This window comes from Talaromyces atroroseus (assembly GCF_001907595.1).
Source record: "Talaromyces atroroseus strain IBT 11181 chromosome Unknown scaffold_5, whole genome shotgun sequence".
NCBI classification, from domain to species: Eukaryota; Fungi; Ascomycota; class Eurotiomycetes; order Eurotiales; family Trichocomaceae; genus Talaromyces; species Talaromyces atroroseus.
In genome coordinates, this window is record NW_017971437.1 from 115,579 (window position 1) to 141,503 (window position 25,925).

The following is a 25,925-nucleotide window of genomic DNA, read 5'->3' on the forward strand; positions in this document are numbered from 1 at the left end:
GGCACCACCACAAACCAGTAAGCATTAATTTATTTCATATCGTGACACTCTTTGTTTTTTTTTCACGTGTCCTTTTGAGTATGTAGTATATTATTAAAATACTTTTTTGTTTCATTTTCTCTTCGACTCGATCGATATACAGCGACCTAGCCTGGTCATCTAAAACAAAAGGTTCTGAAACATACAGAAAATAAATCCGACAAAAAGAAACGCCGTTCTTCCAATGCCAATGATGAAAATGGTATCATGTTGAATTTTTCCCCGACCTCGAAACATGAAGGGAAAGAAAAAAAGGAGAAAAGAAAAAGGGTAATGAGAATACGCCGGCAAGGGCTTTTATGTCTATTAAATATATGCTTTGCATTGTTGAAAACAAAGCCGTGTCGTCAAATCATCACAAGATAGTCATAATGTTGGTTGCATTTTGTTTACCACTTGAGCAGCTTGGGCTTCTCCCAGGAGAAGTTCTGGTTGGTGAAGTGGCCGTTCTTGGCAGTCTGGAAGTAGATAGGCTTGGCAAGATCCAACTCGCGCACGATGACACCGGGACGGAGGTCAAAGTTGTTCTTGATGATCTGGACGAGCTCATCGGAGGTCTTGGAGGAGGTACCGTAAGTCTCGACGAAGATGGAGAGGGGCTCAGCGACACCAATGGCGTAGGAGAGCTGGACGAGAGCACGGCGGGCAAGCTGGGCGTTGACGAGGGACTTGGCAATCCAGCGAGCGACGTAAGCGGCAGATCGGTCGACCTTGGAGTAGTCCTTTCCAGAGAAAGCACCACCACCGTGAGCACCCCAACCACCCTATAGAAACCATATTAGCAACCGCAAAGATGAATGGCGATTCCGGGTTGTGACTTACGTAGGTGTCGACAATGATCTTACGTCCGGTCAATCCGGCATCACCCTGGGGACCACCGATGATAAAAAGACCGGAGGGCTGGAGATGGTAGATAGTTCGGTCATCCAAGAGCTCGTTAGGGATGGTCTTGTAGATGACCTTCTTGAGCTCTTGGCGGACAAACTCGGTGGTGACATTTTCGGCGTGCTGAGCGGAGATGACGACAGTGTCGACACGGAGAGGCTTGACGGCACCGTTGTCGTGGGCATACTCGATGGTAACCTGAGTCTTGGTGTCAGGACGCACCCAGGGGATGGTTCCGTCCAGACGGCCCTCCTTCAAGGCGCGGTTAAGCTTGTGGGAGAGCAAAAGGGTGAGGGGCAGGAGCTCAGGGGTCTCGTCGGTGGCATAACCGAACATGATACCCTGGTCACCGGCACCGAGCTTCTCCAGAGCCTCGTCATAGTGAAGACCCTGGGCGATATCAGGAGACTGTTGCTCGATGGCAACCAAGACGTTGCAGGTCTTGTAGTCGAAACCCTTGGAGGAGTCGTCGTAGCCAATGTCCTGGATGGCGCCACGGATGATCTTCTGGTAGTCTAGCCTGGCCTTGGTAGTGATTTCACCAAAGACCATGACCATACCAGTCTTGGTGGCAGTCTCGCAAGCGACCTGTGGCAATGGATTAATACCGAACCCGAAGTACTTGAGCCCACCGGTCTTCTTCTTACCTTGGAGAGGGGGTCCTCGGCCAAACAGGCATCAAGAACGGCATCGGAGACCTGGTCACTGTTCAATTGAGACTGTTAGACCTATATGGTGCGAGATGGAGATTAAAAAAAACACTTACGCGATCTTGTCAGGGTGACCCTCTCCGACAGACTCGGAGGTGAAGAGGAAAGTACCAGTCTTGGCGCTCAAGCTACCCATTGTGAATGTGAAGGTGAGGGAGGATGTGAGGGTGTGCAATTAAAAGAGAAAAAGAGAAGAAGGACAAGCAAGACGGGGATAGAGGGATGGATGGGCAGGGAATTAAGATGTTCTTGGGAGAGACGAGAGGGAAAAAAAAAAGAGGGGGGGCGCGCAGGCGCATTTTATCCAGTGCCAAATTTGCAGAATCTCCGAGCACGGTGGCCGAAGTGATGGCGCCATCCCAGCGCTGCGTTGGACCCCGGGCGGTAATACCGTAATACGCCTCGTGGGCGGTGGCGCCCGGCAGTACCAGCAAATGCGGTCGGTGCTGTCCACATTGCAGTGTTTTGCACATGCCGTGTCCATTGAAAGCCAGTGCTTCCTGTGCGAGGCGCCTGCAGGGTGAAGAGGCCTGCCTCTGGTACATACAGCCAGCCAGCCCCGGCTGGAATGGCAGCCAGAGCATGGCCGGCTTCCGACCGTCTTGCTCCCCGAGTCGACTTCGTTCTGCCGGTCGACAATACATAGCCGTCATTTATGCGTATGCTGGGCGTAATATTACGCTGGCAATTACCGCCGTTGACCGCCTCCGCACCCCACCTTATTCGGATTCGAGTCGAGACCGACCAAAAAAAAAAAAAAAAAAATAAGGCTTGAGCCAGACAGCAAGACTAGGAAGTAAGCCAACCAACATGTCCAAGTTCGGCGTGCTGGTGATGGGCCCTGCCGGCGCAGGCAAGACTACCTTCTGCAATGCCATCATCCAGCATCTCCAGAACACCCGACGCAGCTGCTTCTACGTCAACCTAGACCCCGCCGCCGAGTCGTTCCAGTACGAGCCTGACCTCGACATCCGCGAGCTGATCACCCTCGAAGATGTGATGGAAGAGCTGGAGCTGGGCCCCAACGGCGGGCTCATCTACTGCTTCGAGTTCCTGATGCAGAACCTGGATTTCCTGACCGAGGCCCTGGATCCGCTAAGCGAAGACTATCTGATCATCTTCGACATGCCCGGCCAGATCGAGCTGTACACGCACATCCCGCTTCTGCCAACGCTGACCAATTTCTTGAGCCGCCAAGGCCCGCTCAATATCTCGCTGTGTGCCACCTACTTGCTCGAGAGCACCTTTGTCATTGACAAGGCCAAGTTCTTCTCGGGGACCTTGAGCGCCATGTCCGCCATGATCCTCTTGGAAGTGCCCCACATCAACATTCTGAGCAAGATGGACCAGGTCAAGGACATGGTTGGCCGTCGACGATTAAAGCGCTTTGTCAATGTCGACGTGCAGCTGCTGGACGAGGATGATGCTGCTCCAGAAGAAGGGAAACAAACAAAATATCCTCGGGGAGGAGAGGACGAAGATGATGACGAACAGGAAGAAGCAGGAAATTTGCGGATCGATCCGTCATCGAAAGATGAGCTGATGAGCGGAGGCTCATTCGATCGTTTGAACAGAGCAGTCGGCCAATTGATTGACGATTTCAGCATGGTTTCGTTTTTGCAACTCGATGTCCAGGACGAGGACAGTGTGGCTGCGATTTTGAGCCATATCGACGACTCCATTCAATTCCACGAGGCTCAAGAGCCGCGTGAACCGAATGATGCGCAAGAAGTCGACTGGGAAGATGCCGACATATGAGCCGTTTGTTAGGTGAATGGTGGTTTGACTATTTGACCGACGGCAAAGCCTCGAAAGACGATATACGGCTCCAGCACTTGTGATACAAGGCAACTGGATTCTTGATTCCAACCTGAGCCACCCTCTCGATATCAAGGCGTGTCGTGTCGACGACACATCCCGAAAGATAAAGATACATAACTTCCGTCATGACAGGAAGCAGATACTTGCAGATGCTACTTCAGCAACGCACGCGATGACTTCCGCCGAGGAAGTTTTGCACCATGTAGTACTAACATGCACCAGTAGTACAAACTTATCTATCTATTTAATACAAAAAAATCAAGATAGAAAAATACAACATACCATTATAATTTGATTTTGTGCATAACTCGTCAATATTAGTAAATATGTATCCATTCAAAAGTAGGCACTCCAACCGTGCCACACCCAACCAGAACAATAAACCAATGTATCCCTACCCACGAAAGAAAATTCACGCGACACCCCTGCGAGCACCCCGATACCGATGTTGCGGCGAACTTCCTGCATGACCGTACGAACCCCCGCCAGAGCCCCTGGTCGACCTTGTACCCCAATCTCCATCAGCAGTATTTGCAGCAACCACAAAATCTTCAACGAACCCCTGCGCAACGCCCCATATCCAACCAGCGTCTGCGATAGCCTTTTCCGGGCCCACGTTATACACATAAACCGCAATACTAAGCACCGCGGTCCAGAAAATCATGCGCATAACTAGCGTCACCCAGAACATGACCACGCGGCGCGCATAATCTAGGATGCGTAGCGAGATGTAGAGGGTGAGCAGTAGGATAATGGCGGAGACGAGGTTAGATGAGGAAGTGAACAGGTCCAGTAGGGTGGAGAGTGGTTGCAGTATGTATGGCTCGAGGTACTCTGTTTGAATGGCGGTGGCTATTTGGTCGGGGGTTTGATGGGATGAGGAGAGGAGGGTTGAGGCTGATTTCTGGAAGAGGATGGTTGAGTAGGTGCGGAGGGAAGGGAGGATGTTTTCTAGGGAAGAATTCATTGTTAGTTGATTCCCTTATATATGTTAGATATTGTGTTTGCTCACCTTGTATGTAGTCCATTTTATGGCTCTTTTGCACTCTCCGGTTGCTTCCTTCTGATCATGAGAGACGAGCAGGAATGGCTTGTTATATGCGTTTGTCACTTTTACGTTTATTTTTTAACGTGCACCAAACAGACAGAGACTTGCGAGACTGGAGAATCGAGAGAGAAGAAAAGAACGAGGCTTGCTGCCAGATCACGCGTTTTCTTATCGATCTGATAAGGCAAATTACATAAGCATGCCTCTTTCCCTCCGCCTTTCTTTCTTCACATCGCCAAAGCTTGGGCTTTGCGATTAAAGCTACGGAATCACGAGCAATAGTTGGAGCTTCTGATTGCCTGTCGCTGCTCACTTGCTAATAGATCTCACCATAAGCTGACTATGTGATAGGTTTATGGAAGGGTATATCCACCATCAATAAGCACGTCGCTTCCGGTCGTATAGGTGGAAGCGTCACTGGCAAGGTAGAGGTACAGACCCTTGATTTCCTTGGTATGTCCCTGGCGTCCAAGGCTCGCCATACGATACGCCTCGTTAATCGCGAGCGGGCTTGCTCCCATCTTGGTGTCGAAAAATCCGGGCGAGACAATGTTGACACGGGCAAACTCCCTCCATTCACGGGCTAGAGACTTTCCAAAGTGTGTGATGAAAGCCTTGGTTCCATTATAGACGGGCTGATCCGTTGGCACATTGACAATGTGCGCACTCATACTCGATGTGATGATCAAGTTTCCACAGCCTTGACGCTTGAAGACCTCACCAGCGTACTTAGAGCAGAAGACGACTCCGTCGACTAATCGATCATTATGTATTAGCATTCAAATGACCGAGATATTGTTGGGCGTTGCTGCTTACCGTTGACGGAGATTTGCTTGTGGTATTCCTCGAGTTTTTGCTCCAAGATCGGCTTCGAGATAGCCATCCCTACCACCAAGGGTATCAGTTTTGCTTCGTTTAGTGAACTTACTATACAATCGAGGCTCACCTGCGTTGGCAACAAAGACATCGATCCGCCCAAAGTCCCGGACGACGTCTGCAACCGTGTTTTCTACTTGTTCAGCATCGGAGACTGTTTTGAGAAGTTGCGATTAGATCAGCATGTGATAAATATAGTAAGCCAGCTTACTGTCAACTTTATAGGCGATTGCTTTGATGCCATGAGCTTGCGCGAGTGCCTCGGCTTTTTTCACAGCTGCGTCGTTTCTTTCCAAGAAGCGCTGTTAGTGCGAGCCCCTCACAAACCTTTGGAACGGAACATGGGAACAACTCACGAATTATACCACAGCGCAACTGAAGCGTTGGCCTCAGCCATGGCCTCCTAAATGGCATACCCAATGCCATCGGCTGCGCCCGTCACCACGGCGACCTTGCCGGTCATCTTGAATTGCTCCAAGACATTGGTAGGTGTGTCTGGGAAAGGACGAGGAAATCCTTCCCGGACTTGCGCGCAGTCCGATACGGTCATAGACATTTTAGAGGTAATCGCGAAGAGATTAATCTACTTGGATTTATTTTCTCCCGAAAGATTCGATAGACAACTGGCTATTTATGCTGAGCGGAAGATAGTCGTCGGATTAAACGCCGCTACTCAAGGCCGTACGTCGGGCTGCTGTAGCCCGATTCTTTTCACCAAGCTTTCTGCTGGTTTACTGCAGATTACGCTTGATTTACCCTACACTCTGCAAAACCACGCCTGGCGCAATCAAGTTCTCCCATATCTCCAACCCATTCAAATAATCATTTCTATCCACCCGGCGATACTCATCGTCTAGGGTTTTCTCAATGCCCGCCTCAACATGCCGTATGTCTATTAGCAGCGCAATATAGCTCTAGGGCTCCTTGTCAAGGAGCAAACAGTTTCCCTCTAGGAGCTTAATCGACATGTTCAACCGACTTACGAACATCCTCTGCACATGGACAAAGGCAGCTTGAAGAATGGAAGCGTCGAGAGAGTTGATCGTGGATAGGGCCATTGGCAAGGGCTCCGGATATGGCAAGGACAGAGACCACCCAGCCCTGGACGGTAGAGTTATGGGCCAAACGTAGGAAATCTCCTGGCCTGCAAATATTAGCTGAGATTTAGGTTGAATAGTCAGAAACAGAAGACTGAAGAAATTATTCATCTCCAAGTCTCCACTGATGACTCCTTGAACATGGCTGCGAGGACAATAGTCAATTGTTTGTTGACGGAAAGCTGGTGGATTGGGCTGGATAGGATTTCAAGCCCTACCCAAACAAGACACCCCCCAATTCTCCCTCGGCCGCGACAGCACCGCTATTACTAGCAGCAACCATAGTGGGCAACTTTAAGACAAGGATGATAATTCAGGTTAGGGCAGGAAGTAGATGGATAATCGTCTGTTTCGATAGAAACCCGGTGCACCATCTAGAAGGCAGAGCGGACTAGAGCGGCTGGACCGAGGATAGAGTTATGATCCGGGCAGAAACCCTTCAATCATGCATCATCTTCCACATGCATCTGGGGCAAGGTCTCTGGGGATAGCCGGTGGATCTCTCAGCTGTCGGGGTTCTGTGTGCCGACTGTGATTCCCAACTTTCGAGGGTACCGTCGGCGTGCAGTGGCCCGATCTGTATTGATGATTTAGAGTGAGAGTGAACAGCGAACACAGTGGCGGTCGCTCTTCTTTGTGTTCCACCAAAGGTCTACAAAGGCGATGGATCTGCGTGTGCACCTAGTCATCTCTATTGCCTTCTTGTAAGCGTATTCCGATTCTTTTTTTGTTAAGGAACACCCGTTTATACTTCCTGCAAGGTCCCATAGCACAGGTTTCCAACAGAGCAATGACTCGCGAAGCAGAGTTACCGGGGCGTGAAGCTCTCGCGGCTCGAGTCGTTCCTAGCATGGTGTTCAGCGATGGCAGCGATTCCTCTCCCACCCCTCCGCCCAAATCTAAACTCGAGACCGACGCAGCCAAAGGCGCTCAGAAGAGATTCACAGTTCGAGGAAATGCAGTGGTTACAGGCGGAGCCGGAACGCTGGGACTGCAATCATGCGATGCTCTTCTTGAGCATGGGCTCCATGGTCTCATAATCTTCGACGCCAGCCCGTTGAATGCGCAAGACAAGATTGATGACTTGCACCGAAATTCCCTGACACTACAATTGCCACAATGAAAGTGGACGTAACTGATGAAGAGGCCGTCGAAGCTGCAATGGCGGAGTCAACTAAAGTGCTTGGATCGATCGATATCCTCTTCTGCTTTGTCGGTGTTGTTGGCTGCGTAGAGTCGTTGAACATGCCCATCCCGGTGTAGAGGAAGATTATTGATGTTAATACCACGGGATCTTTTATCTGTGCGCAGGCTGCAGCTCGACGAATGGTGAGCCAAGGGAATGGTGGCTGTATCACTTTCATCGCCTCTATATCAGGGCACCGTGTGAATTACCCTCAACCTCAAGCTGCGTACAACGTCAGCAAGGCTGCAGTGCTGATGCTAAAGAGCTGCCTTGCTGCCGAGTGGGCTCGCTATGGCATTCGTACTAACAGTATCAGCCCCGGATACATGGACACAATTCTCAATGAGGGCGATGGAATTGCCGAACACCGGAAGATTTGGGCTGCACGGAACCCGACTGGCAGGATGGGAACTCCATCAGAGCTAACAGGAGCTGTGGTGCTTTTGGCAAGTGACGCGAGCACGTACATTAATGGTTCCGATATACTTGTCGACGGTGGAGGAGTTGTCTTTTGATTGTAGTACTAGAAAATACCACAGTTCCAGTTTATAGAACTGAAAATTCCCGATATCACTGTCGACGGTCGGTTGGCAACCTTGAAATGGACCTGATGCCGATTCAAAGTTGAAATCCGCATGGATGGGCCGCCATTTAGTACAAAGCTAGCAGCGCTTTTGAATGAGAAGTTTAGACGGGAAAGGGGCTACAATCTCATATAAATAGGCGTAGCAAGCTAAAATATACAGATATTTTAAGCAAAGGCGGTCAAATGCCTCAGACAGGGGAAGTATTTAGTTTCTGGTCAAGGATCTGCCGAAGAGCTTCGACGAAATCCGGTGGGATATCGTTTCGTGGTTTATGCCTTCAAAGCATGTAGCTATTCATGAGGAGTATCTGCAAGTAGGCCATTCGATGGCATATAATCAAAGACTTCCGGTTCGGCTATGATGGGAAATCCTTCAAGACCTTCAAAAAGATCACCGTTCCATGACGTATCTCGAAAGAGGATCTGCAAAGAAGGGTCAATCTCGAACGATGTTGGATGCATGTCGTCATTTTCAAGATCATGTTGTGTATGAAGGTTATCGAGGTTGAAGTTGGCGGCAGGCATCGCCACTGAAGGAGTCGAGGTGGACTCGTGTGATTGTTGCGACTGATCCCTGATGCGATCTAGCACTGCTAGGCATCGCGTAGCAGCTTCATTGCCCCTACTTAAGTTGGCAAGACAGTTGCGAGCTCTTGACGTAGATAGTATCCAGAGCTCCTTGTTCACAGCCTCAAAATTGCTACCCGACATATAATGCGGTTTCAAATAATGAATGCTCAGAACAACCGTCGCCTGAAACAAGAAATATGTGGCATACCAGCTTAGCCCAGCATGGATGTTGTCCGGATAATCCAAACAAAAAGTCGTGATATCTTGAATAGTTTCAATGGCAATATAGTGGCACATACTCTGCGCGTCTTCGGCATCTGATGCTAAATTACACAGACGGTAGCTACCCCACCATAGCATCATTCGTAGATTGAGCTCTTTCCATATGATGACTGCCCGAGGTCCACGGAACCAGTCTGGAATGTCTCGAGCCGTGAAATAGAGAGGCAAAGAAAGCTTCCATGTCTTGAGCTGATGATCAAGCGAGCGAGATGCCTTCAGATCGAGAGACACTCCTTTAGGTGCAGAAATGACGCTGCGGTATACAAATTCCCAATGGAAGCTAGTTGTGCTTGTGCAATGATAGCAGAGTACGTTGTTGGACGATCCGTTGACGAGGGTAATATCGAATTCAGCGTGCATGACTGAATATGGTCAATCAGTATCATATTTTCTTCTCTTTCCGTTTCCTTCAGGGCGCTTTGTCGCCTTACCGAATCGTCCAGGTTCCTGGGTAGCCGGGTTTCAATAAATATATCAGATGCCAGAATGGGTCTACCGGTAGTGAGGCTAAAGCCACTATCAAAACAGTAGACAATCCACCAGATGACTCTTCTTCGCTCGTGGATCAATGAGTCACGCTTCGTTCCAGCTGGCACTTCGCGATGAAGCCCCAGTCCAAGAGCCATCCGGTATGCTATCCCAATAAAATTGTACCCTGTATTCGGGCGGTCTTGCTTTTGAAGATAGTTACCCTATTTTCATATCAGTTTCCTCCATTTAGTGATAAAACGCCGAGAAAGGGCTCACCATTAGCAAGAAAACTTGAACTGTGAGGAGCGTACCGGACTCCAACATTTGCATGGACATACATGACCTTGCTGCAGAGTAGTAAACGCATTGCTTGGACTCAGAGGTGCCTCCTCGGATCCAATTCCCAATGGCAAAGACAATATAGAAAATCGTATGCCAGCTAGACCGTGATTGAATCTGATGACGGTCTTGATACTTTTGTCGAAATGTATGCTCATGTAAGATCGGGTACGACGTGTTATAGCACATGAAATACGTATCGACTAAGCCGTTCAGGATAACGGAGTTGGTTAGCTGTTCAGACAAAAAGGGGATTTGTGTCTGACTCGGATCCGGAGGAGGAAGGGGGGGGGGGGGTTGGTCTCCGAAGGAGGTTGTTCAAGATGTAGGCCGGGCACCGTTCTGAGAATACTAGAACCTGCACTACTTCCTATCTGCAGTGTCAGACTGGATTCTGGCATTTTTCTACTGTTTTCTCTGCTTACCGAGGAAGCCGGCTTCGGTATTTGCTGTGGGCAAGGATGCCATGCCGTCCAGGGTTGCTTTTCGAGCTCCAGCGGGGGACGTTATTGAAGCTTCGCTCCATTCAAATTCATCTATCGATGCTGGGATCCCTATATTTCGATGAAAATCCCTGAGTTGGACGCTCCCAGATGGGATATTCGTCGTCCTCAGTGCATCTTCAATATCGACGTCTGGGTTCAGGCGCCGGATAAGCGCCGTGAGACTGGCACAACGCTGTTCTATCCGATCTAGATTTCTAGGTCTTGTGAGAGCTTTATCTCACTTAGGGGGGGAAGGGCCTAAAGCGCACTTTCGTGTCAATGGCGTGCGTGGCGTGGGACGATCAAAAACACAGTCTCTGTTGGTCCGGAAACAGAACGAGCAGGGCGCCGTGCCGGAGCACTGTCAAGCGTTAGGACAGACACGCTCAACAGCAGAGCTCACTTACCTTGCTCTTACGTTTCTAGAGTTTCCCGTATGCAACTCATCAGTCTAAGAGGACTATCCTATGTTCGCCCAAGCGCTCTCTTACCCGACATTCCGTGCACTGCCGCGTGTGTCAGTTGGCTCCAGCCACCAGAGTCGGTTGACCTACCGCGCGAAGAAGCTCCTGGGATGCCCTGGAAGACTTTGGCATTATGACAGAAGACCAAGTCCAGCGGACAATGACTTCTATGCTGAAGAATGCATGCCATGCACCTTCCGGTGGTGGAGGATTTGCATATAAGGCTTACATAAGCCTTGACCCTTTGACGCCATGCCCGATATGTATGTACATACATAAATGCGGGGGATTTTCATACAATAATAATTCTAGGGGATGTGGAATCTAATGATCACCATTTTCACCATCAGCAATCAGAGATGTATGAATAACCTACAGCCTGTGCAATAGGAGGACCCAGAGTGGCAATGCGTACTACTGTAGCTTTATCGGTGGCTCCCCACGAACTGGCAACACGTCGGGCGAGACCACGCCGACGTCCATGGGGAGATAACCGACAGTTCAGAAGCTTTTTGCAGTTCAATCAAAAATCCGCTGGTGAAAGACAGTTACAAATTATATGGCTGAAGAAGTACGATCCCAATACACAAGCGTTTGCAAGACTTGCAGACTAACCAAGCCACAACCAGATGAACCTGTCCTGCCTCCTCTACGGGCCTGGCAAAGTCCGGTTTGAGAACCGGCCGATACCGACCATCGACGATGCTCACGATGTCTTGGTCCGAATCTCGTATGTTGGCGTTTGTGGCAGTGATGTGAGTTGATGTGCAAGATCAGTCCTATCAGCCTATCAATTCTAACGCCTGCTAGGCTCACTTTTGGACTCATGGCGGTGTGATGCGGATTGTCTCTGAAGACGAGCCACTTGTTATGGGCCACGAGGCATCCGGCATTGTACACTCTGTTGGCCAGGCGGTGACCACAGTCACGCCTGGGGACCGCGTTGCCATCGAGCCTGGATTCCCATGTAGACGATGCAAGCAGTGCAAGGCAGGAAAGTACAATCTTTGTCCTGGCATGCAATTCACGGCAGATCCTCCGAGAAACCATGGCACGCTAGCCCGTTTCTTCAGGGCACCGGAAGATTTTGTCTACAAAGCCCCGGACTCTATCAGTCTGCAGGAGGCTGTTATGGTGGAGCCCCTGAGTGTCGCTATCCATGGTGCTCGTCTTGCTCCCCTTGCCCCGGGCCAGAACGTGCTCATCCTGGGATGTGGCACAATTGGACTTCTTGCTGCTGCCGTTGCCAAAGCTTTTGGTGCCAGGGCTATTTTTGTTGCGGACATCAACAAGGCTAAACTAGAATTTGCAAAGAAGTTCATTGCGGGATATTCTACATTCTTTCCCGATGTGAACTTTACGCCACAGGAGGAGGCAAAGAGGTTCAAGAAAGAAATGAAACTCGAAGAAGGCGTTGATGTGGTCTTGGAGTGCACTGGGGTCGAGTCATCAACTCGAACGGGGATTTTTGCATCTGCCGCCGGAGGTGTGTTGGTTCAGATTGGACTGGGAAAGGCAGACTTGAATTTGCCTATTCTAGATATGTGCGAGAAAGAAACAGTCCTGAAGACGGCCTGGAGATATTCACCTGGTGATTACGAGATTGCAATCAATATGCTGGCTTCTGGTAGCATATCCGTCAGTGCTCTAATTAGCAGCGTTTCTCCCTTTGAAGATGCGGCAGTGGCCTGGGAACGGACCAGAAGGGGCGAGGGAATCAAGAACGTGATTGAAGGTGTACGAGACTGATTCATATACGACCCAACTTACTCTCATTTCCATGCTGATTTCTCCACATCACGGTGTAACTATTGTGTTTTCTCGGGGTAGTAATGCCATTCATACGACTACAGGCAGCTATTATTATACGAATATATCATCTCTTCCTTTCTCGTACTATTAAAGCTGGATATCTATGAAACTTAGTGCTTGATTACTAGAACTAGTAGTTAATATATTATAAATATTAACGATTGCACCTCTCTTCTAGCGCTCTTTCTGAAAGCTATCTAGAAGAATAATAAGAGCCTTGACTAATATTCTGTATTAGTAGATCTTTCCGAATGTGAAAAGCGAAAAACAACCTTGCAAACCATTTGCAGTTCACTTTCAGTTATGAGTTCGTGAGCTATGTCAGCCTGAGCCAGCTGTGATAAGGTCTGGGAATAAGCACGACACTCTAGACTTCTGCCAGAGCTAATGAGGGTTGCTCAATGTTTTGTGCTAGGCTGGGTTCGAGGGCTTAGATTGGCATATAGCCAACCCCTTTTTGAGAAAAATCATGCATGGACATGTCGTTAATCCGTCAATTCCCATCTACCGGAGGTCTTTGACCGTACACCACGTGGCTGATATTTGATATTAGCGCGCATTCAACAGCAGGGTTTGAAATGGCACAGTAAGAGCAACCTACAAGTTGTGTTGCACTTGTAGCCTGCGGTTTTTAAGATCTTTCCTGACGTCAATAAGAAATACTTGTACCTCCTCGGGTTTCCAACCAGCTGTGTTTGTAAGAATATGCAGCGATATTCCTTCAAGCCCCTCCAGGAACTGATGGTAGTCTAAAGCACCGATCTCTTTTTGTTTGGCCAGCAAGGTGCGCGCACATGGTTAGCATGGCTAAGGATGCAATGTCGTAAGCTTATGTGACTTACCATTTCCTCGCTCTTGGGCCATATTCCCACAGGTATCGGAAGCACTTTCTCGTGGATGTTGATGAACCTGGCATCCTTCAACCATCCTTTTAATTTAGGCCCAGGCTCTGGTTCAGCGCCCATCTGCTTCAATCCATTAACGACCATCTTCGTCCATCTGTCCAAAGAACATCCCGGAGCGAAGTCTCCATGAAGCGTGTAAAATTCCATATCGAAGTCCTGGAATTCAACCCAGCCCCCCGGGCGAGTGAATCTGTGCGCAAAACTATGTCAGGACTGTATCATATTCTAGGCGCCATTAATGGTATTTGATGCTTACTTGAATGCTTGGTCAATTAATCTTGACCAGTCCTTGATTGCGCCTGCAAGATAGCGGGCATGGATGAAGTCAAACTGCTGACTGTATACCCAGTCATTTTCCACGTCATCGACTTCGAATGCGACATTAGGAGGCACCCTAAACAAACAAATCGATGTAAATATCAATACCTTGATGTCAAATTATTTGACCACACTTGGAGGGAAAGCCTTACAAAGTTGGTTGAATGGGACTCAGGTCGTTTCCCAGAACCTTAGTTATCGGCCAAGTATATATTAGACCTCAGCGCCTTACGTGAAAATCACACTCCTCTCACCTGAGCCGAAGGGAACTTGTCTCCTAAAAACAGAATTAGGATTCTAGCTATACAGTAGTAGTAAGGTTCACTGAATAAGGTACTCCAATAGCACATTTCTTACCCATGTCAATCGCCCAGATTCCAGTGCCGGTCCCCAGGTCCAGAATTCGCTGTGGGTTGGTCCCGATGGGGGCCATAAACAGCTCTCCATTACATCGTCGTAGTAAAATTTCGTGGAATAGATCCAAGCGATCGCTTTCAATCTGATATTTGTATCAGCTGGACCAGGTACCAGGACATCAGATACACCAGCGTACCTCATCATTCGGTAGAAAATAAGCTAGTGCACAGTAAACTCCTAGTACACAAGGCTTCTCGCTGGCAGCTGACAGATAAACTGTGGTGACTTACACTTATCCCGGAATGCTTGGTAACGGCGTCCATTCTCGAATCTGTAATTTCTGATATCGGACTTCAAACTAGTGGTGAATCTTTCACTGGATATGTTCGTTAGTCAAGTTCATGACGCAGTTTTCTCGTGAACGTTACGCCTCATTGCCATATGCAGATTCTGGCGCTTCACTATCTACCTGAAGACAATAAAAGAGCGAAATGTTAGGACCACAACACCAAACGTCAAAACCAAGAGAAGGAGTATACCTCGGCGGCCTCTATGAAACCATTGACTGAAAGCTGTCTCGAGACTTCAGGTGAGATTGCAAGCTAGTATTCGAGTCCGCGGCCATGATGGTCTGCTTGTCTGTTCTTGGTGTGGTGACCGTACGAGTGTCAAGAGACATGCAATCTCGTGGTGAAAGCAGCTATCAACTAGGAATCGGTATGTAGCGGGCACGGAGTACTATGAACAGACTGACTATGCGCAATTTCCAACTGAGCAGATAAAAGTGAATGGAAATTCCACATTCATTCTATGGATGATCATGACACAAGACACGCATAATTATTGTTCCACCTCGCTGCCCTAAACTTCATTCGGCCCGACCCGCACCAGCCCGCCTGGACCAGTGGGGCAAGCCGACGTTTAGCCCTCGGAGTGCCCCGCTGCCCCTAGTGTGATAGCGGCGCCAATTTTCAAACTTCCTGTACTCCGTACTTTTCTCTGTGCAGAGCGCAGAGGTTCCAGAACTCTTTGCAGTATGTCTTGGCATAGATAGGCTACATTTGAGATGGATCCACTGGCACCAGTCGGGTTTCTCCATTTCGCGCCCCTACAAATGTCACAATCACTCAAAATCAACGTTGCTTTTTTTCTTGAAAGAACAAAAAAGAAAAAACAAGACTACTTAGTACTTGCGCATGCAGCCGGTCATTAGGATGGCTTTCTCCATATAATGCACCGCAAGTATGGTAATTACTTCCCTTCAACGCGCGATAAAACTATCTTAAGGAATGCAAAAAATCTCCGCTCCACGTGGGCTTCGGCTGATATACATCATACTCAACAGGGCCCATCGTACGGATTGGACCAAATGAATTGCATATTCTCGAGCACGAGTATTATGACAAGCTTTATAATATGTCTAATCGATTAGATAAATCTCGCTACTTCTACTGCATGCTGGGGAATCCAAAGGCCTCATTTGGGACGATATCAGCAGAGTTACATCGTATTCGGCGCAGCGCGTTGAATCCGTTCTTCTCACAACAAGCAGTTTCGAAATTTTCAACCCACATACAGGCAATCGTAAATCGATTCGTGCGCCGCATAGAAACATGCACGGATCGAGGCGAATCGATCCCACTATCCTATGCCTACCGCTGCGTTACCGTGGATATTATCAGTGAATATATTTTCGGTCATCAGTTTAACCTTCTTGACCGGCCGGACTGGGGGCGGGAGTTCTACTCTGCGTGGCGGAGTTTGTGGGAGCTGTCTCCAACTATCCGCCAATTTCCCTGGATGCTGGACGCTTTCATGGCCATGCCAAGATGGCTCACCGCGTTAATAAATTCGAAGGCTTTGGAAGTTGTAGACCTTTTCACCGATGTCGATGAACAGACCAAAATACTGCTTTCAAAAGACCCCGATGAAATTGAATTGAAGCCGCATCCAACTGTAGTCTGGGAACTATCCAAGACCGACATTCTCCCTCCAAGCGAAAAGACGTTCACTCGGCTTGCAGTTGAAGCAAACGGGTTGCTTGCAGCTGGCTTTGAGACCACAGGCAGTGTTCTAGCTCACACGACCTATCTCGTGCTTGCCCATCCAGACGTCCATCGTAAGCTGTTGGCAGAACTAATTGAGGCGATACCAAATCCAGAGGAAATCCCCGGTTTTCAACATCTAGAGCAGCTTCCGTATCTTCGTGCAGTTGTAAAAGAAGGTCTTCGGTAAGTTTTTCACCCTATCTAGTGGCCTCTGACACCAAGCTGAAACCCTCGTTAGCCTGGCTGTGGGACCCTGGTCTCGTCTTCCACGCGTGAATCGAAACGAAGATATGCAGTATCATACTTGGGTGATCCCCCGTGGTCTACGTATGAATTATGTCTTCTCTCGTTATTCTTAATGAACTCATGTGGCCGAAACCCATGATCTAACAGAATAGATAGACAGAGGTTGGCATGCCTTCTCTCTTTATCGCAAAAAACCCTCTTTTATTCCCCGAGCCAAATGACTTCAAGCCTGATAGATGGATTGGCCCCTTGGCCGTTGATGGTCGTCTGGAGCAGTACATTCTCGCCTTTGGTAGAGGGACTCGCTCCTGTGTGGGGATCAACCTAGCTTACGCAGAAATATACACCATTCTCGCCACGCTCTTTCGGAAATTCCCACAGATACAGTTGCATAACACAGCACCTAGGGACGTTGAACATGTCCATGACTATTTTGCGGGCATGACGCGAAGTGACTCCCAAGGACTACAGGTTAGAGTCGGCAAGAAATGAAGTTGTTGTAGCAACGGAGTATTAACCAGTAAGCCAACAAAAAAAGGGACCCCTTAATGAAGCTTCTGGTAATGCTCATTTATCTGTAAATAATCCCTTATATTTCGCTACCATGTTGCCAAATACCCTTGGCACTTGTGGCTGATTTCAAGTTGTGTATTTTTTTTTCTTAGCTTATTCTCTGATTATTCGACGACAAACTTTTGTTGTTTCTATATTGAAACCTCCAAGCCACTCACTTCGATATGTTTGAGCCCGATCGGAAGACCAGTTGGCGGCTTGGGTGCTTTAGGCTTCACAGCGCTACATCATTCACACAGGAGAGTAGTCAGAGCTCCTACATTACCTAGGTAAATGACTCCGCATATCTTTGGATGGGTGAAAGCTTGGGTCCGGAGAGTTGTAAGTCAAACACATGCAACTGTGCTGAAAACATGGATATAAAACATACAAATCGGAATATTCCTATAGATGGTCCCCATGTTAATGGCATCTAGGGTTAGCTGACTGTTTTGCCATTTCGCAAGCACTCGACCTGGCCTGGCTGTACGCAACTGTGCTTGAGTTTTAAGGCCCTGGGCCAAAGGACGATGCTCCTAAACTACTTGGCCTAGGCAGGGCATATGGTTTTGCAAATTATGGATGAATGCGAGCTTTAGACATTGAAAGAGTCCTAGGTAGATCTCCATTATTTTTTGGGAATACATTTCGATGTACTACCTAGGTAATACAGATCTATCTGATTCTCCAGTAGAACGTTTTATTGACAATACTGTCTTCAAAAGCAAACCCGACAACTATATTATTCAACAATTATAGTATCACAAAGTATATATCTGACTCGGCAAGTAATAACCGGTATATACATGTCCATACATATTACATACATGTTCAATGTATTCCTCGCCACGAAACTCCATGTGTATGTACAACAAACTGAACAAAAGCCAAACCGCCGCCCAAGTCCTTTCTAAAGACGAAAACGAGAGACAAAAAAAAAAAATGCTAAGGGTATCCAATAGCAACAGCGAAGCGAAGTTTTGTTTTCTTCGTAGACCGTCGTGTGAGAAAGCGAAAAAGAAGAGAAATATCGGTGAAACAAATCGCTAGCTAAATAAGAAAACGACTCCCAAATAAAAATAAGGGGCGTTGGGAGAACATAAAAATCAACAAATCTCAGGAGATATTTATATACTGTACGACCAGCATATTGCTATACTATACAAAGTTTCAAGATCGTTTAGTTCATAAGCATTTTCACTGTTTCACGTTCGGCCCTGACTGCGGCCTCGAGACGCCGAGTCTGACGAAGTGCCTCATCTCTGCATGATAATTAGCTACATGAATCATGAAAAATTTGAGAATGTAGGGAGAGAAAAGACTCACCGATCTGATTGTAATTCTGCGACTTCAATCTGCGCCTTGTTCATGCGCTGGACAACCTCCTCCATTTCGAAATCTGCGTCCCGCAAAGCCTTTTCAAGTTCTTTGACTTTAACCTCGAGTTTCTCTACTTGGACGGCCTGGCTCAATGGAACGCCTTCGCCACTTGTAGTCATATCCAAACGGGGAGACCGCGCCCCATTGAACGGAGAAGACGACATGTTTGGTGACAGAGAGACGGGTGTCTTGATGCCCATCTTGGCTCGCATGAGTTGAGTATTGTGGCTTTCTTTCAGAGCCCGAATTTCTTCTTCATGCTTCGCCATCTCATCTTCCGAATGATGCTGGGCGTCCATAATGGTATCTTCCAGGCTCTTCAGTCGACTTTGCATTTCGTTAATGCGTAAGGCCGACATTTTTTGCTCCCGTTCTCCCTTGGCAATGGCGTCCGTGAGACGTTGCCGCAGGGCACTGTTGGTATTGAGCTGCTGGCGAACTTGTGCAGACAAAGTCTCGGCACGGTTCACCGACTCAGAGAGTTGGTCCTCTGAAGAAGGTGATGGGTTGGCCTCGACATACTCCATGTCCGCCTGTAACTGTTGATAGGCTGACTCCAGTGCCGACGAGGTGACCAGCATGTTTGCGAGCCCTTCCTCGCCAGTAGCCATATCCTCTGGTAAAGCAATATCATGCTCCTGCAACAGCATGCGCAACGAACTGGTCTCCTGCTCTGCACGATCGAGGTCCATCTTCAGGCCACCAAGGCCCTTTTCACACTGCCATTTCTGCTCCAACGCATCGTCGGCTCGTCGTCGAAGGAGGTTGATCTCTTCCCGAAGATTCCGCACTTCCCTCTCGTAACCGAGTTTCCGTGGAGAGCCAACATTTTGGGCTTTGGTCAGCTCTATCTCGAGAATCTTGATTCGCTTCTCATTTTCACGAGCTTGCCAAGACTGTCGATCTAGAAGATTCTTGAGTGCCTGATGCAAAGCATCCCGCTGAGCCTCGACATCCTTCACTCGATCAGCCAGGGAATCGCGTGATTCCAATTGTCTGTTACTACTATTATTGTTATTATTGCCAGAGACAGAATTCGACCGCGATAAACCGCCAGTTTGAGCCATGCTCGACCTCTTTGGCATCCGGGCTAATGAATTGGATCTTGACAAGCCCACCGAACCACGTTTACTGACAATACCGTCCTCTTCTGCGATGGCCTGGAAACGATTGTTCTTTTGTTGTGACTGCAATGCAGGTACAACCTCGTCCCGGTAATGATCCCGTTCATTTCGAAGCTGCTCCAATTCCACTCGCATCGCCGTCAGCAAGTCCTCAAAGTTATCTTTCAATTGTCTCTCCTCGATTAGTTTACGTCGAGTATCTTCTACGGTCAATTCCAATTCTCTTGTCTTGGATGACAGATTTGAATTGTCGACACGCTGAGCACGGAACTTTCGAGTTGTTAGTGCATTAGGGCATTAGGACACATAGAGTCGGAAGAAGACTTACTTGTTGGACTTGGCTTTCTAGGATCTGAACGTGCGATTCGCAAGCTGTCCGCCGCGAACGCTCCTCCTGCCACCTCTGACTTAATTCAACTTTTAATTGAGCTCGTTCCTGTTCAGCGGCTCGCTTTATTCGTTCTATATCGTCTACCTTACCACCATCCGTGCCCATGCGTATCGAGCTGGTGCCCGAATCTGAGAAGTAATCACTGGTCCTTCGGTTGACGTCGTTATGTGACTCGAGCTGAAACCTCTCCACCAGGTCCTCCAGCTCCATCTCTCGACGAATGGAGCCCGCCAGCTCTGAGCTGATCTCCCGGAGCTCAGCTTCGAGGTCCGAAATCTTGTTCATCAAGTCGACATTTCCGCTGGACGATGACGGAAGGCTAATAGAGGCTGAGTGGCCGGGAGGCATGGGAAACCCATGGATGTTGTTTTCCGATATAGAGTTGGGGATGGAAACAGAGCCCTTGGTGCTAAAGGAAGGGGCGCTTGCAGACTGCGGCAATGGCGAGGGGATTGGAGACCGGCCGTTGTCACTGATTTCGGTGCTCGTCGACTCGGCTCCGGGAGATGTGGTTGTCTTCCAACCGAAGAAGGATGTGATTTTGTTTCCGGGCGTTTTTGGTTGTTTCTCTCCTGGACTGGGCATTGCTGATAGGTTGGCGTCGATGTGTAGAGGAGGAGGCCGGGTCTGGGGCTGCAAGGCCATAGTCTCTGACCTCTTATGGATCACAGGCGGCGGCGGCGGCGACGACCTCAGCACGGGGATGATGGGTTCGCTTGAAAGACGGGAATGAATCGGTGTCCCATGCGGCAGGAAGTGATCGCCGTTTCCGCTTTCTTTCTGTTGCGGGTTGGTGTATGTGAAAGAGGTGTCGATGGGAAAGGGGATGATGAATGGAGAATGGCCGCGTGGATAACTGCCGGCAATGCCGTATTCTGATTAGCTTGCAGCCTGTTATATCTATCTATATATATATAGATATATATGTATTAAATAGATTGAAGAAATGTATGAAAGGCGGAATGCAGTAAATAAATACGATAAAGAACGGCGGACGAAGAAAGAGGGAAAAAGGAGGCACAAGAGTCCTTACCGGTCTAGATCCCGTGGCACGAAGGGAAGCACCTCGTCTACAGTTTCGAGTTGCCGCGGAGAGCCGAGCGACGCCGTGTTTGGCAATGTTGGTGATGATGACGATGAAAACGACGACGACGATGATGATGATGATATGGCAGGCAGTGGATGTGATGACGGTGTGGGCAGCGGTGGTGATAATGGATCGGTGGCCGGCGGAGAGAGAGGCAGAGAGGCTTGAGACAATCTCGACAGAATCACCGGGGCTGCATTGCTGGGCAGAGGCTTCCTGCGGACTGGGGAAGAGCTAGCTGTGACGATCGATCTCCTGTCAGCGTGGTGATTGTCGAGCGAGGTGGGCAGGGGCCGAGGGGGGAGCTGCTCGGCGGTGGTCGACGAGGACGAGGACGAGGTTGAGTCGCTATCCTTTCTTTGACGGCGGCGCAGGGACGAGGAAAAGCCGCCGGAAGGAGTAGCGATTGGCGGCGGGCTTAAATCGTCCATCGCCATATCATACTCGGTGCCAATATTAATGCTATTTAATATTTAGATGGATTCTGGGACAGGTAGTTAGTGTTATCATGGCTGCAACCCTGATTCAGAATAGATGAGACGAATGGACTTGATTGTCATGGACCACGAGCACGGGCAGGTGCATAGTAACGAGCCCATTAAAGTGGGAGAAGGGGGAAAAAAAAAAGGAGAGACGAGGCACTAACGCCAGCCAACGCTGCTAGTGCTGGGGCTAGCACTGGGCGATAGTCCAATCCCCTTGCCTGGCGCCCTTTCTGGGTTCAATCTGCAGGGTCTATGCAGGCAGTCTTAGGCTTCCAAGAACGCAAGACCGAGGACGTGTCTACGCGATACGAATAGAAGTGCGCATTGGCATGGAAGACCGGAAGATACAAGGTTGAAGGGCCTCTATCTATAGTTACGGTGCCGCTACTATAAATTGCAGGCGCTAACACTTAGCAGCCTCGGCATTCAGGGGTCGACGGGCGTCTCGCGCTGTGATTGGCCGCCGCCCAGCAAGGTCCGTCTGATGGACTACAACTAGTTCGCTGCCAAAAAGAGACTACTGCATGCGATAACTATATAGTATAGTTAGACATCATTGTCTATCGTGTAATCAAGTCTAGTCTAGTTAGTCGTATAGTTAGTTAGTATAAACAAATGTCATCCTGCCATATATCCTACATAGACATCCGTAGTCTGTCTGTCGTTCTCTTCCGTTAGTCATTATCATTAAGTCGATTCCCGGCTAATAGGGAATGAAGTCGAAGCTCATGCGATCTGCTACCAGCGTGAGTTGGTTGGCGAGTTAGCGTCAAGGAAGACGGATCGACATACCAAGGAAATGACTCCAGTCCTCATTCTCGTTTTGGCTTTCATAAGCCCAGTAGACTTCCAGAAACTTCAGCGACTGCAAAACGTTCGGGATGCGGGTCGTCTCGTGCAACAAAGTGAACAGCTGCCTAAACGCCTCGCGATCCTCGCCCAAAGCCTCACAGCCGCCCGTGAACAATGGCGTCGTAAGCATGACCCAGGGACTCAATCCGCTGCGAGGGACTATTGGCGATGTGCATGCCAGAATCCGTTTCACCGAGTGCTGCACCTCCGCCGACGAGGCCGGCACTTTGCGCACACGCCGGTGGATATGAATCAGCGCAGTGTGTTGGAAAGCTTCGTTGCACAGCATAAATTCTCGGATTGAGTCGTCCGAAAGCGTTTCCTTGACTCCCGGATAAAACAAGAGTTGGTCATGCTGCGCAGTATACCGGTCTATCAAGCCAAGAACAGACTTTTCCAACCTTGCTGCTTGTTCCTCGAAGTCCGAGTCGTGATCAATTTTCAACATTTGCAGTCTATCTGTATCTCGATGCCGCTGCCAGGCCATGGTACCAATCTCCCGAAAAATCTCCGCCAAATGCACGGTGAACCCCCAGTAGTCATCCAAATAATCCGGCCCATCCGATGTGAATTCTGTACGAGTATATGCTTCGCCGATAGGAGGCCCATTGGCATTCAGCGCTGTAAGAGCAACGATCGATCGATACCAGCGATCGAGGTACTTGCGGAAAGCCGTCACCGGCGTTTGCGGTGACTGTGTTGTACTCATTAAAGCCTTTGCCCCTTCAACATGCACTCTCCACGTGTTAGGCTGAACGGCGCCGGAATGTATTTCTGCCAGGCACAGCGTTCGTGCCGTAGCCAAAAGCGCATCGGATCCCTTTCGTGTGGGGTCTTGAAGTTCCAGTCGGAAATGCTCCAGGCTCCGAGCCATCAGCCTCGCGATATCTGGCGCTGCCTTGACGGTTCCCGAATGATTATTCAACGCCTCCAGATGAATGGCGGATAGTGCCATGGTTGCATATAGAAGAGACGGCGTCTGCAAGGCCATTGGGACAATCATTTGACAGATCTCCTGTTGCATTCCGGCGTGACATGATGTGACATGTGATGCATCACGGATAAAATGACGCAGAAGAGCTTTTTGGCTTTGCGATAGTGACGAAAGTGGATCAATTTCTCGAGCTATTGGCATATCGGGAGAGGATGAAGAGGAGCGCGACGAGGTAGCGGTCATGGGCTGCTCTGAAGGCGAACTATTCTGGAAAGAAACAGTGGTATAGACAAATTCGCCGGGAGAATATTCTGCACATGGGAGAAGAACGCATGAGGTCAATATCGTGTTCCGAAGAACGGAACAATCTAGGACAAAGCACGACGCACCTAATCTCTGCATTCGACCGGGCCCAACGCAGGCGCCGAATCTCGAGCGTGAAAAGGCTCGTCCACCCCACTGCAGTTGCATGGCATATCTACACTGCACACCAGCCGCCTTGCATCGGCCACCTGCAGCAAGGATTTGTTAGAGGGGTGTTATGTTCAGGGTTCAGTGTTCAGTTGTCCATGAGAGGAGGAGACGGGTTGATGCGTACATTCAGGACGTTGCTCGTCGCATTTTTGCCTCCTTGCTTTGCACCGCTTGCAGCCCGTAAAAGACCGAGACATGCTTCAGTCGCAGTATGCCTATCATGAACAGAGGACTCGAATATCAACGAATGCTGAAAGCGAGCAGTGAAGCAATGAAAATCGAGGGGTCTTTCTTTGGATGGACGCGGCTAGCGCAGCAGACCAACGATTTAGGGCAATTCGCCCGGCGCCTTCCCCCACATCGTCGATCGCTGGACCCGAGGCCGCGCGCTAGTCACCTGACCCGGCTACTACTCTTAGTATGGAGAGATAAGAAACGAGGTATATTTACACCTAGATAAACTCTAAAAGACGCGGCGCCTACTGGTCGAAGCTATATCGGAGCCATTCACCCACCGCACGCAGACTTTCCCATCGTACCGACTCGTCGCGATCGCTCATCAGCTCCATGACTCTAGCCTTCAGCCCCAGTTTCTCCAGCTGCGTGCGACGCTCGGGGACCTCCTTGACAAGGTTGCCGACATCGTTGCATGCAATTGCAAGAACTTGCTTGTCGTTTTCCCAGCTCTTCGAAATGATCTCGGTTAATTTCTTAGGCAAGGCGCCCCGCTCTTCTTCAAGGATGCGGCGCGCATTCTCGCGCCAAAATGTCGGGTTGCGGTGAGGCGGAGACCAGCGCAGGTGGCCAGATTGGAGCTCGGCGGCGTATTCATCAAACGTAGTTTGTGTTTTAGTGTACTCTTCCAACAACTCTGACAAGGAACCTAGGTCCTCGAGGAGGTCAGGATCGGTAAGATGACGGCCGCTGAGGTTTGAAAGTAATGCAGGCAGTCGAACAAACACCGCTACGGGCAAGAGCGTAGTGCGATTCGTGACGAGAAGGTTATTTAGTGTGGCAAGGAGAAGACGCGTCGTCTTCTCCTTTGGTGACAGCCGCAGTAATTGCGTGTATAATTCAATGATATCGTGCTCCCTTATCATGGTCAGCAAAGCCTAAACACTGCCGAACATGTGTGAGACTTACGACTGCAATTCCTCCCCAACAAGACTGCCTTCAAAGCTGAGCTGCCAAATCACTAAAAGCACATGGTATAGAAGCTGTAGCCCCACTCCACCGCCGATGCTGATGTCGGCGTTGCGAGCGCTACTAGTGGCGATAGAGGCGGCCAAGGTTGTTGACCCATTATCTTTCCCTCCAGCAGCCGTGCGAAGTATCTCCACCAGCGCATCAACTGTCTCTTTACGCTGTTGCCAGAATATCTCTCTAGATGATTTGTTGCGCAGCAAGGCCGAGAACCCCTGCACTCCGATGTCTTGGAGTCCGCTATCTTGGTTCCTGGTCAAAGTTGCCAAGTATGAATATAGTTGTGGGAGAGCCTCCTCTTCCGACACGGACGTTTGAGATGACGAAGTAAGCGCAGTTGATACTAAGTTCGTTAGGAATGAGGATGTAAGAAGAGGGATGGGGTCTTCAGGGTTATTGGAGTGCCGAAGGAGCGGTAGAAACGCCGCGAAGGGCTTGGGATGCGACACGAGCGCCGAGGCAAGAGCAGGGGCGTCTGCATGGAAGCTATTAGCAATTTCCAGGGACACCAAAAAGCCATGGAAGTGCATGGAAAAGAACATACCATTGATGAGATCAGCAGCTAGAACCAAGATGTACTGCACTATATCATGGCGCTTGGACGCCGACTCCAGGACGCTCTTCTCACTAGGACTACCGGCAAGAAGTGCTGTATATCCATTCACATCGGCCTCAACAGTCTGCTTGCGGTCTTGTTTCCGGACCTTGTCAACAGCTTTGATTTTCCGCAAATGCTCATCGGTGATGTTTCCAGCCCGCACTGCACCATCCCATGGGATAGGCCGAGCACGGATGTTGTTTTGGAGGGAGGAGAGGTAGGTGGGCGGGTCGAGCGACATGGCGTCGACCGATATGACCAGCTGTTGAGCCAGATACCCTGCCTTGAGCGTTGGGGGTA

General features: G+C 49.3%; 11 protein-coding genes across 11 annotated transcripts, besides 4 other annotated features; 4 read left to right on the forward strand and 7 right to left on the reverse strand.

Moving 5' to 3' along the window:
- Positions 1 to 428: 428 nt before the first annotated feature.
- Positions 429 to 1,770, reverse strand: UA08_04495 (S-adenosylmethionine synthase; the record flags this gene model as incomplete). Its single annotated transcript, XM_020267170.1, has 4 exons — positions 429 to 803; positions 862 to 1,512; positions 1,572 to 1,629; positions 1,691 to 1,770. The coding sequence occupies 4 exons, from the start codon at positions 1,768 to 1,770 to the stop codon at positions 429 to 431; spliced, it is 1,164 nt and encodes a 387-aa protein (XP_020120213.1).
- Positions 1,771 to 2,444: 674 nt separating this feature from the next.
- Positions 2,445 to 3,392, forward strand: UA08_04496 (GPN-loop GTPase 3; the record flags this gene model as incomplete). Its single annotated transcript, XM_020267182.1, has 1 exon — positions 2,445 to 3,392. One exon carries the CDS (start codon positions 2,445 to 2,447, stop codon positions 3,390 to 3,392), a length of 948 nt encoding a protein of 315 aa, XP_020120214.1.
- Positions 3,393 to 3,867: 475 nt separating this feature from the next.
- Positions 3,868 to 4,483, reverse strand: UA08_04497 (hypothetical protein; the record flags this gene model as incomplete). Its single annotated transcript, XM_020267193.1, has 2 exons — positions 3,868 to 4,406; positions 4,468 to 4,483. The coding sequence occupies 2 exons, from the start codon at positions 4,481 to 4,483 to the stop codon at positions 3,868 to 3,870; spliced, it is 555 nt and encodes a 184-aa protein (XP_020119876.1).
- Positions 4,484 to 4,856: 373 nt separating this feature from the next.
- UA08_04498 (hypothetical protein) lies at positions 4,857 to 5,935 on the reverse strand (the record flags this gene model as incomplete). The annotated part of the gene is made up of 5 exons (XM_020267204.1): positions 4,857 to 5,257; positions 5,320 to 5,388; positions 5,432 to 5,533; positions 5,591 to 5,667; positions 5,796 to 5,935. 5 exons carry the CDS (start codon positions 5,933 to 5,935, stop codon positions 4,857 to 4,859), a joined length of 789 nt encoding a protein of 262 aa, XP_020119875.1.
- Positions 5,936 to 7,595: 1,660 nt separating this feature from the next.
- Positions 7,596 to 8,177, forward strand: UA08_04499 (hypothetical protein; the record flags this gene model as incomplete). The annotated part of the gene is made up of 2 exons (XM_020267215.1): positions 7,596 to 7,733; positions 7,788 to 8,177. 2 exons carry the CDS (start codon positions 7,596 to 7,598, stop codon positions 8,175 to 8,177), a joined length of 528 nt encoding a protein of 175 aa, XP_020119878.1.
- Positions 8,178 to 8,539: 362 nt separating this feature from the next.
- Positions 8,540 to 10,991, reverse strand: UA08_04500 (hypothetical protein; the record flags this gene model as incomplete). The annotated part of the gene is made up of 6 exons (XM_020267226.1): positions 8,540 to 9,462; positions 9,597 to 9,792; positions 9,848 to 10,113; positions 10,336 to 10,588; positions 10,803 to 10,817; positions 10,950 to 10,991. The coding sequence occupies 6 exons, from the start codon at positions 10,989 to 10,991 to the stop codon at positions 8,540 to 8,542; spliced, it is 1,695 nt and encodes a 564-aa protein (XP_020119877.1).
- Positions 10,992 to 11,488: 497 nt separating this feature from the next.
- UA08_04501 (hypothetical protein) lies at positions 11,489 to 12,608 on the forward strand (the record flags this gene model as incomplete). Its single annotated transcript, XM_020267237.1, has 2 exons — positions 11,489 to 11,614; positions 11,670 to 12,608. The coding sequence occupies 2 exons, from the start codon at positions 11,489 to 11,491 to the stop codon at positions 12,606 to 12,608; spliced, it is 1,065 nt and encodes a 354-aa protein (XP_020119880.1).
- A 567-nt stretch (positions 12,609 to 13,175) lies between these two features.
- UA08_04502 (hypothetical protein) lies at positions 13,176 to 14,574 on the reverse strand (the record flags this gene model as incomplete). The annotated part of the gene is made up of 8 exons (XM_020267248.1): positions 13,176 to 13,207; positions 13,273 to 13,360; positions 13,514 to 13,766; positions 13,833 to 13,970; positions 14,047 to 14,084; positions 14,149 to 14,195; positions 14,252 to 14,393; positions 14,542 to 14,574. 8 exons carry the CDS (start codon positions 14,572 to 14,574, stop codon positions 13,176 to 13,178), a joined length of 771 nt encoding a protein of 256 aa, XP_020119879.1.
- Positions 14,575 to 15,667: 1,093 nt separating this feature from the next.
- UA08_04503 (hypothetical protein) lies at positions 15,668 to 17,534 on the forward strand (the record flags this gene model as incomplete). The annotated part of the gene is made up of 4 exons (XM_020267260.1): positions 15,668 to 16,482; positions 16,782 to 17,016; positions 17,388 to 17,439; positions 17,509 to 17,534. 4 exons carry the CDS (start codon positions 15,668 to 15,670, stop codon positions 17,532 to 17,534), a joined length of 1,128 nt encoding a protein of 375 aa, XP_020119882.1.
- Positions 17,051 to 17,146: a repeat region (Identified by RepeatMasker using a combination of RepBase library and repeat library created with RepeatScout).
- A 743-nt stretch (positions 17,535 to 18,277) lies between the features above and the next one.
- On the reverse strand, positions 18,278 to 21,516 carry UA08_04504 (hypothetical protein; the record flags this gene model as incomplete). Its single annotated transcript, XM_020267271.1, has 4 exons — positions 18,278 to 18,359; positions 18,424 to 19,871; positions 19,930 to 20,848; positions 21,026 to 21,516. 4 exons carry the CDS (start codon positions 21,514 to 21,516, stop codon positions 18,278 to 18,280), a joined length of 2,940 nt encoding a protein of 979 aa, XP_020119881.1.
- Positions 21,106 to 21,123: a repeat region (Identified by RepeatMasker using a combination of RepBase library and repeat library created with RepeatScout).
- Positions 21,124 to 21,165: a repeat region (Identified by RepeatMasker using a combination of RepBase library and repeat library created with RepeatScout).
- Positions 21,166 to 21,209: a repeat region (Identified by RepeatMasker using a combination of RepBase library and repeat library created with RepeatScout).
- Positions 21,517 to 22,141: 625 nt separating the features above from the next.
- UA08_04505 (hypothetical protein) lies at positions 22,142 to 25,866 on the reverse strand (the record flags this gene model as incomplete). Its single annotated transcript, XM_020267282.1, has 6 exons — positions 22,142 to 22,146; positions 22,357 to 23,617; positions 23,949 to 24,074; positions 24,364 to 24,916; positions 24,968 to 25,502; positions 25,572 to 25,866. 6 exons carry the CDS (start codon positions 25,864 to 25,866, stop codon positions 22,142 to 22,144), a joined length of 2,775 nt encoding a protein of 924 aa, XP_020119872.1.
- Positions 25,867 to 25,925: the final 59 nt, after the last annotated feature.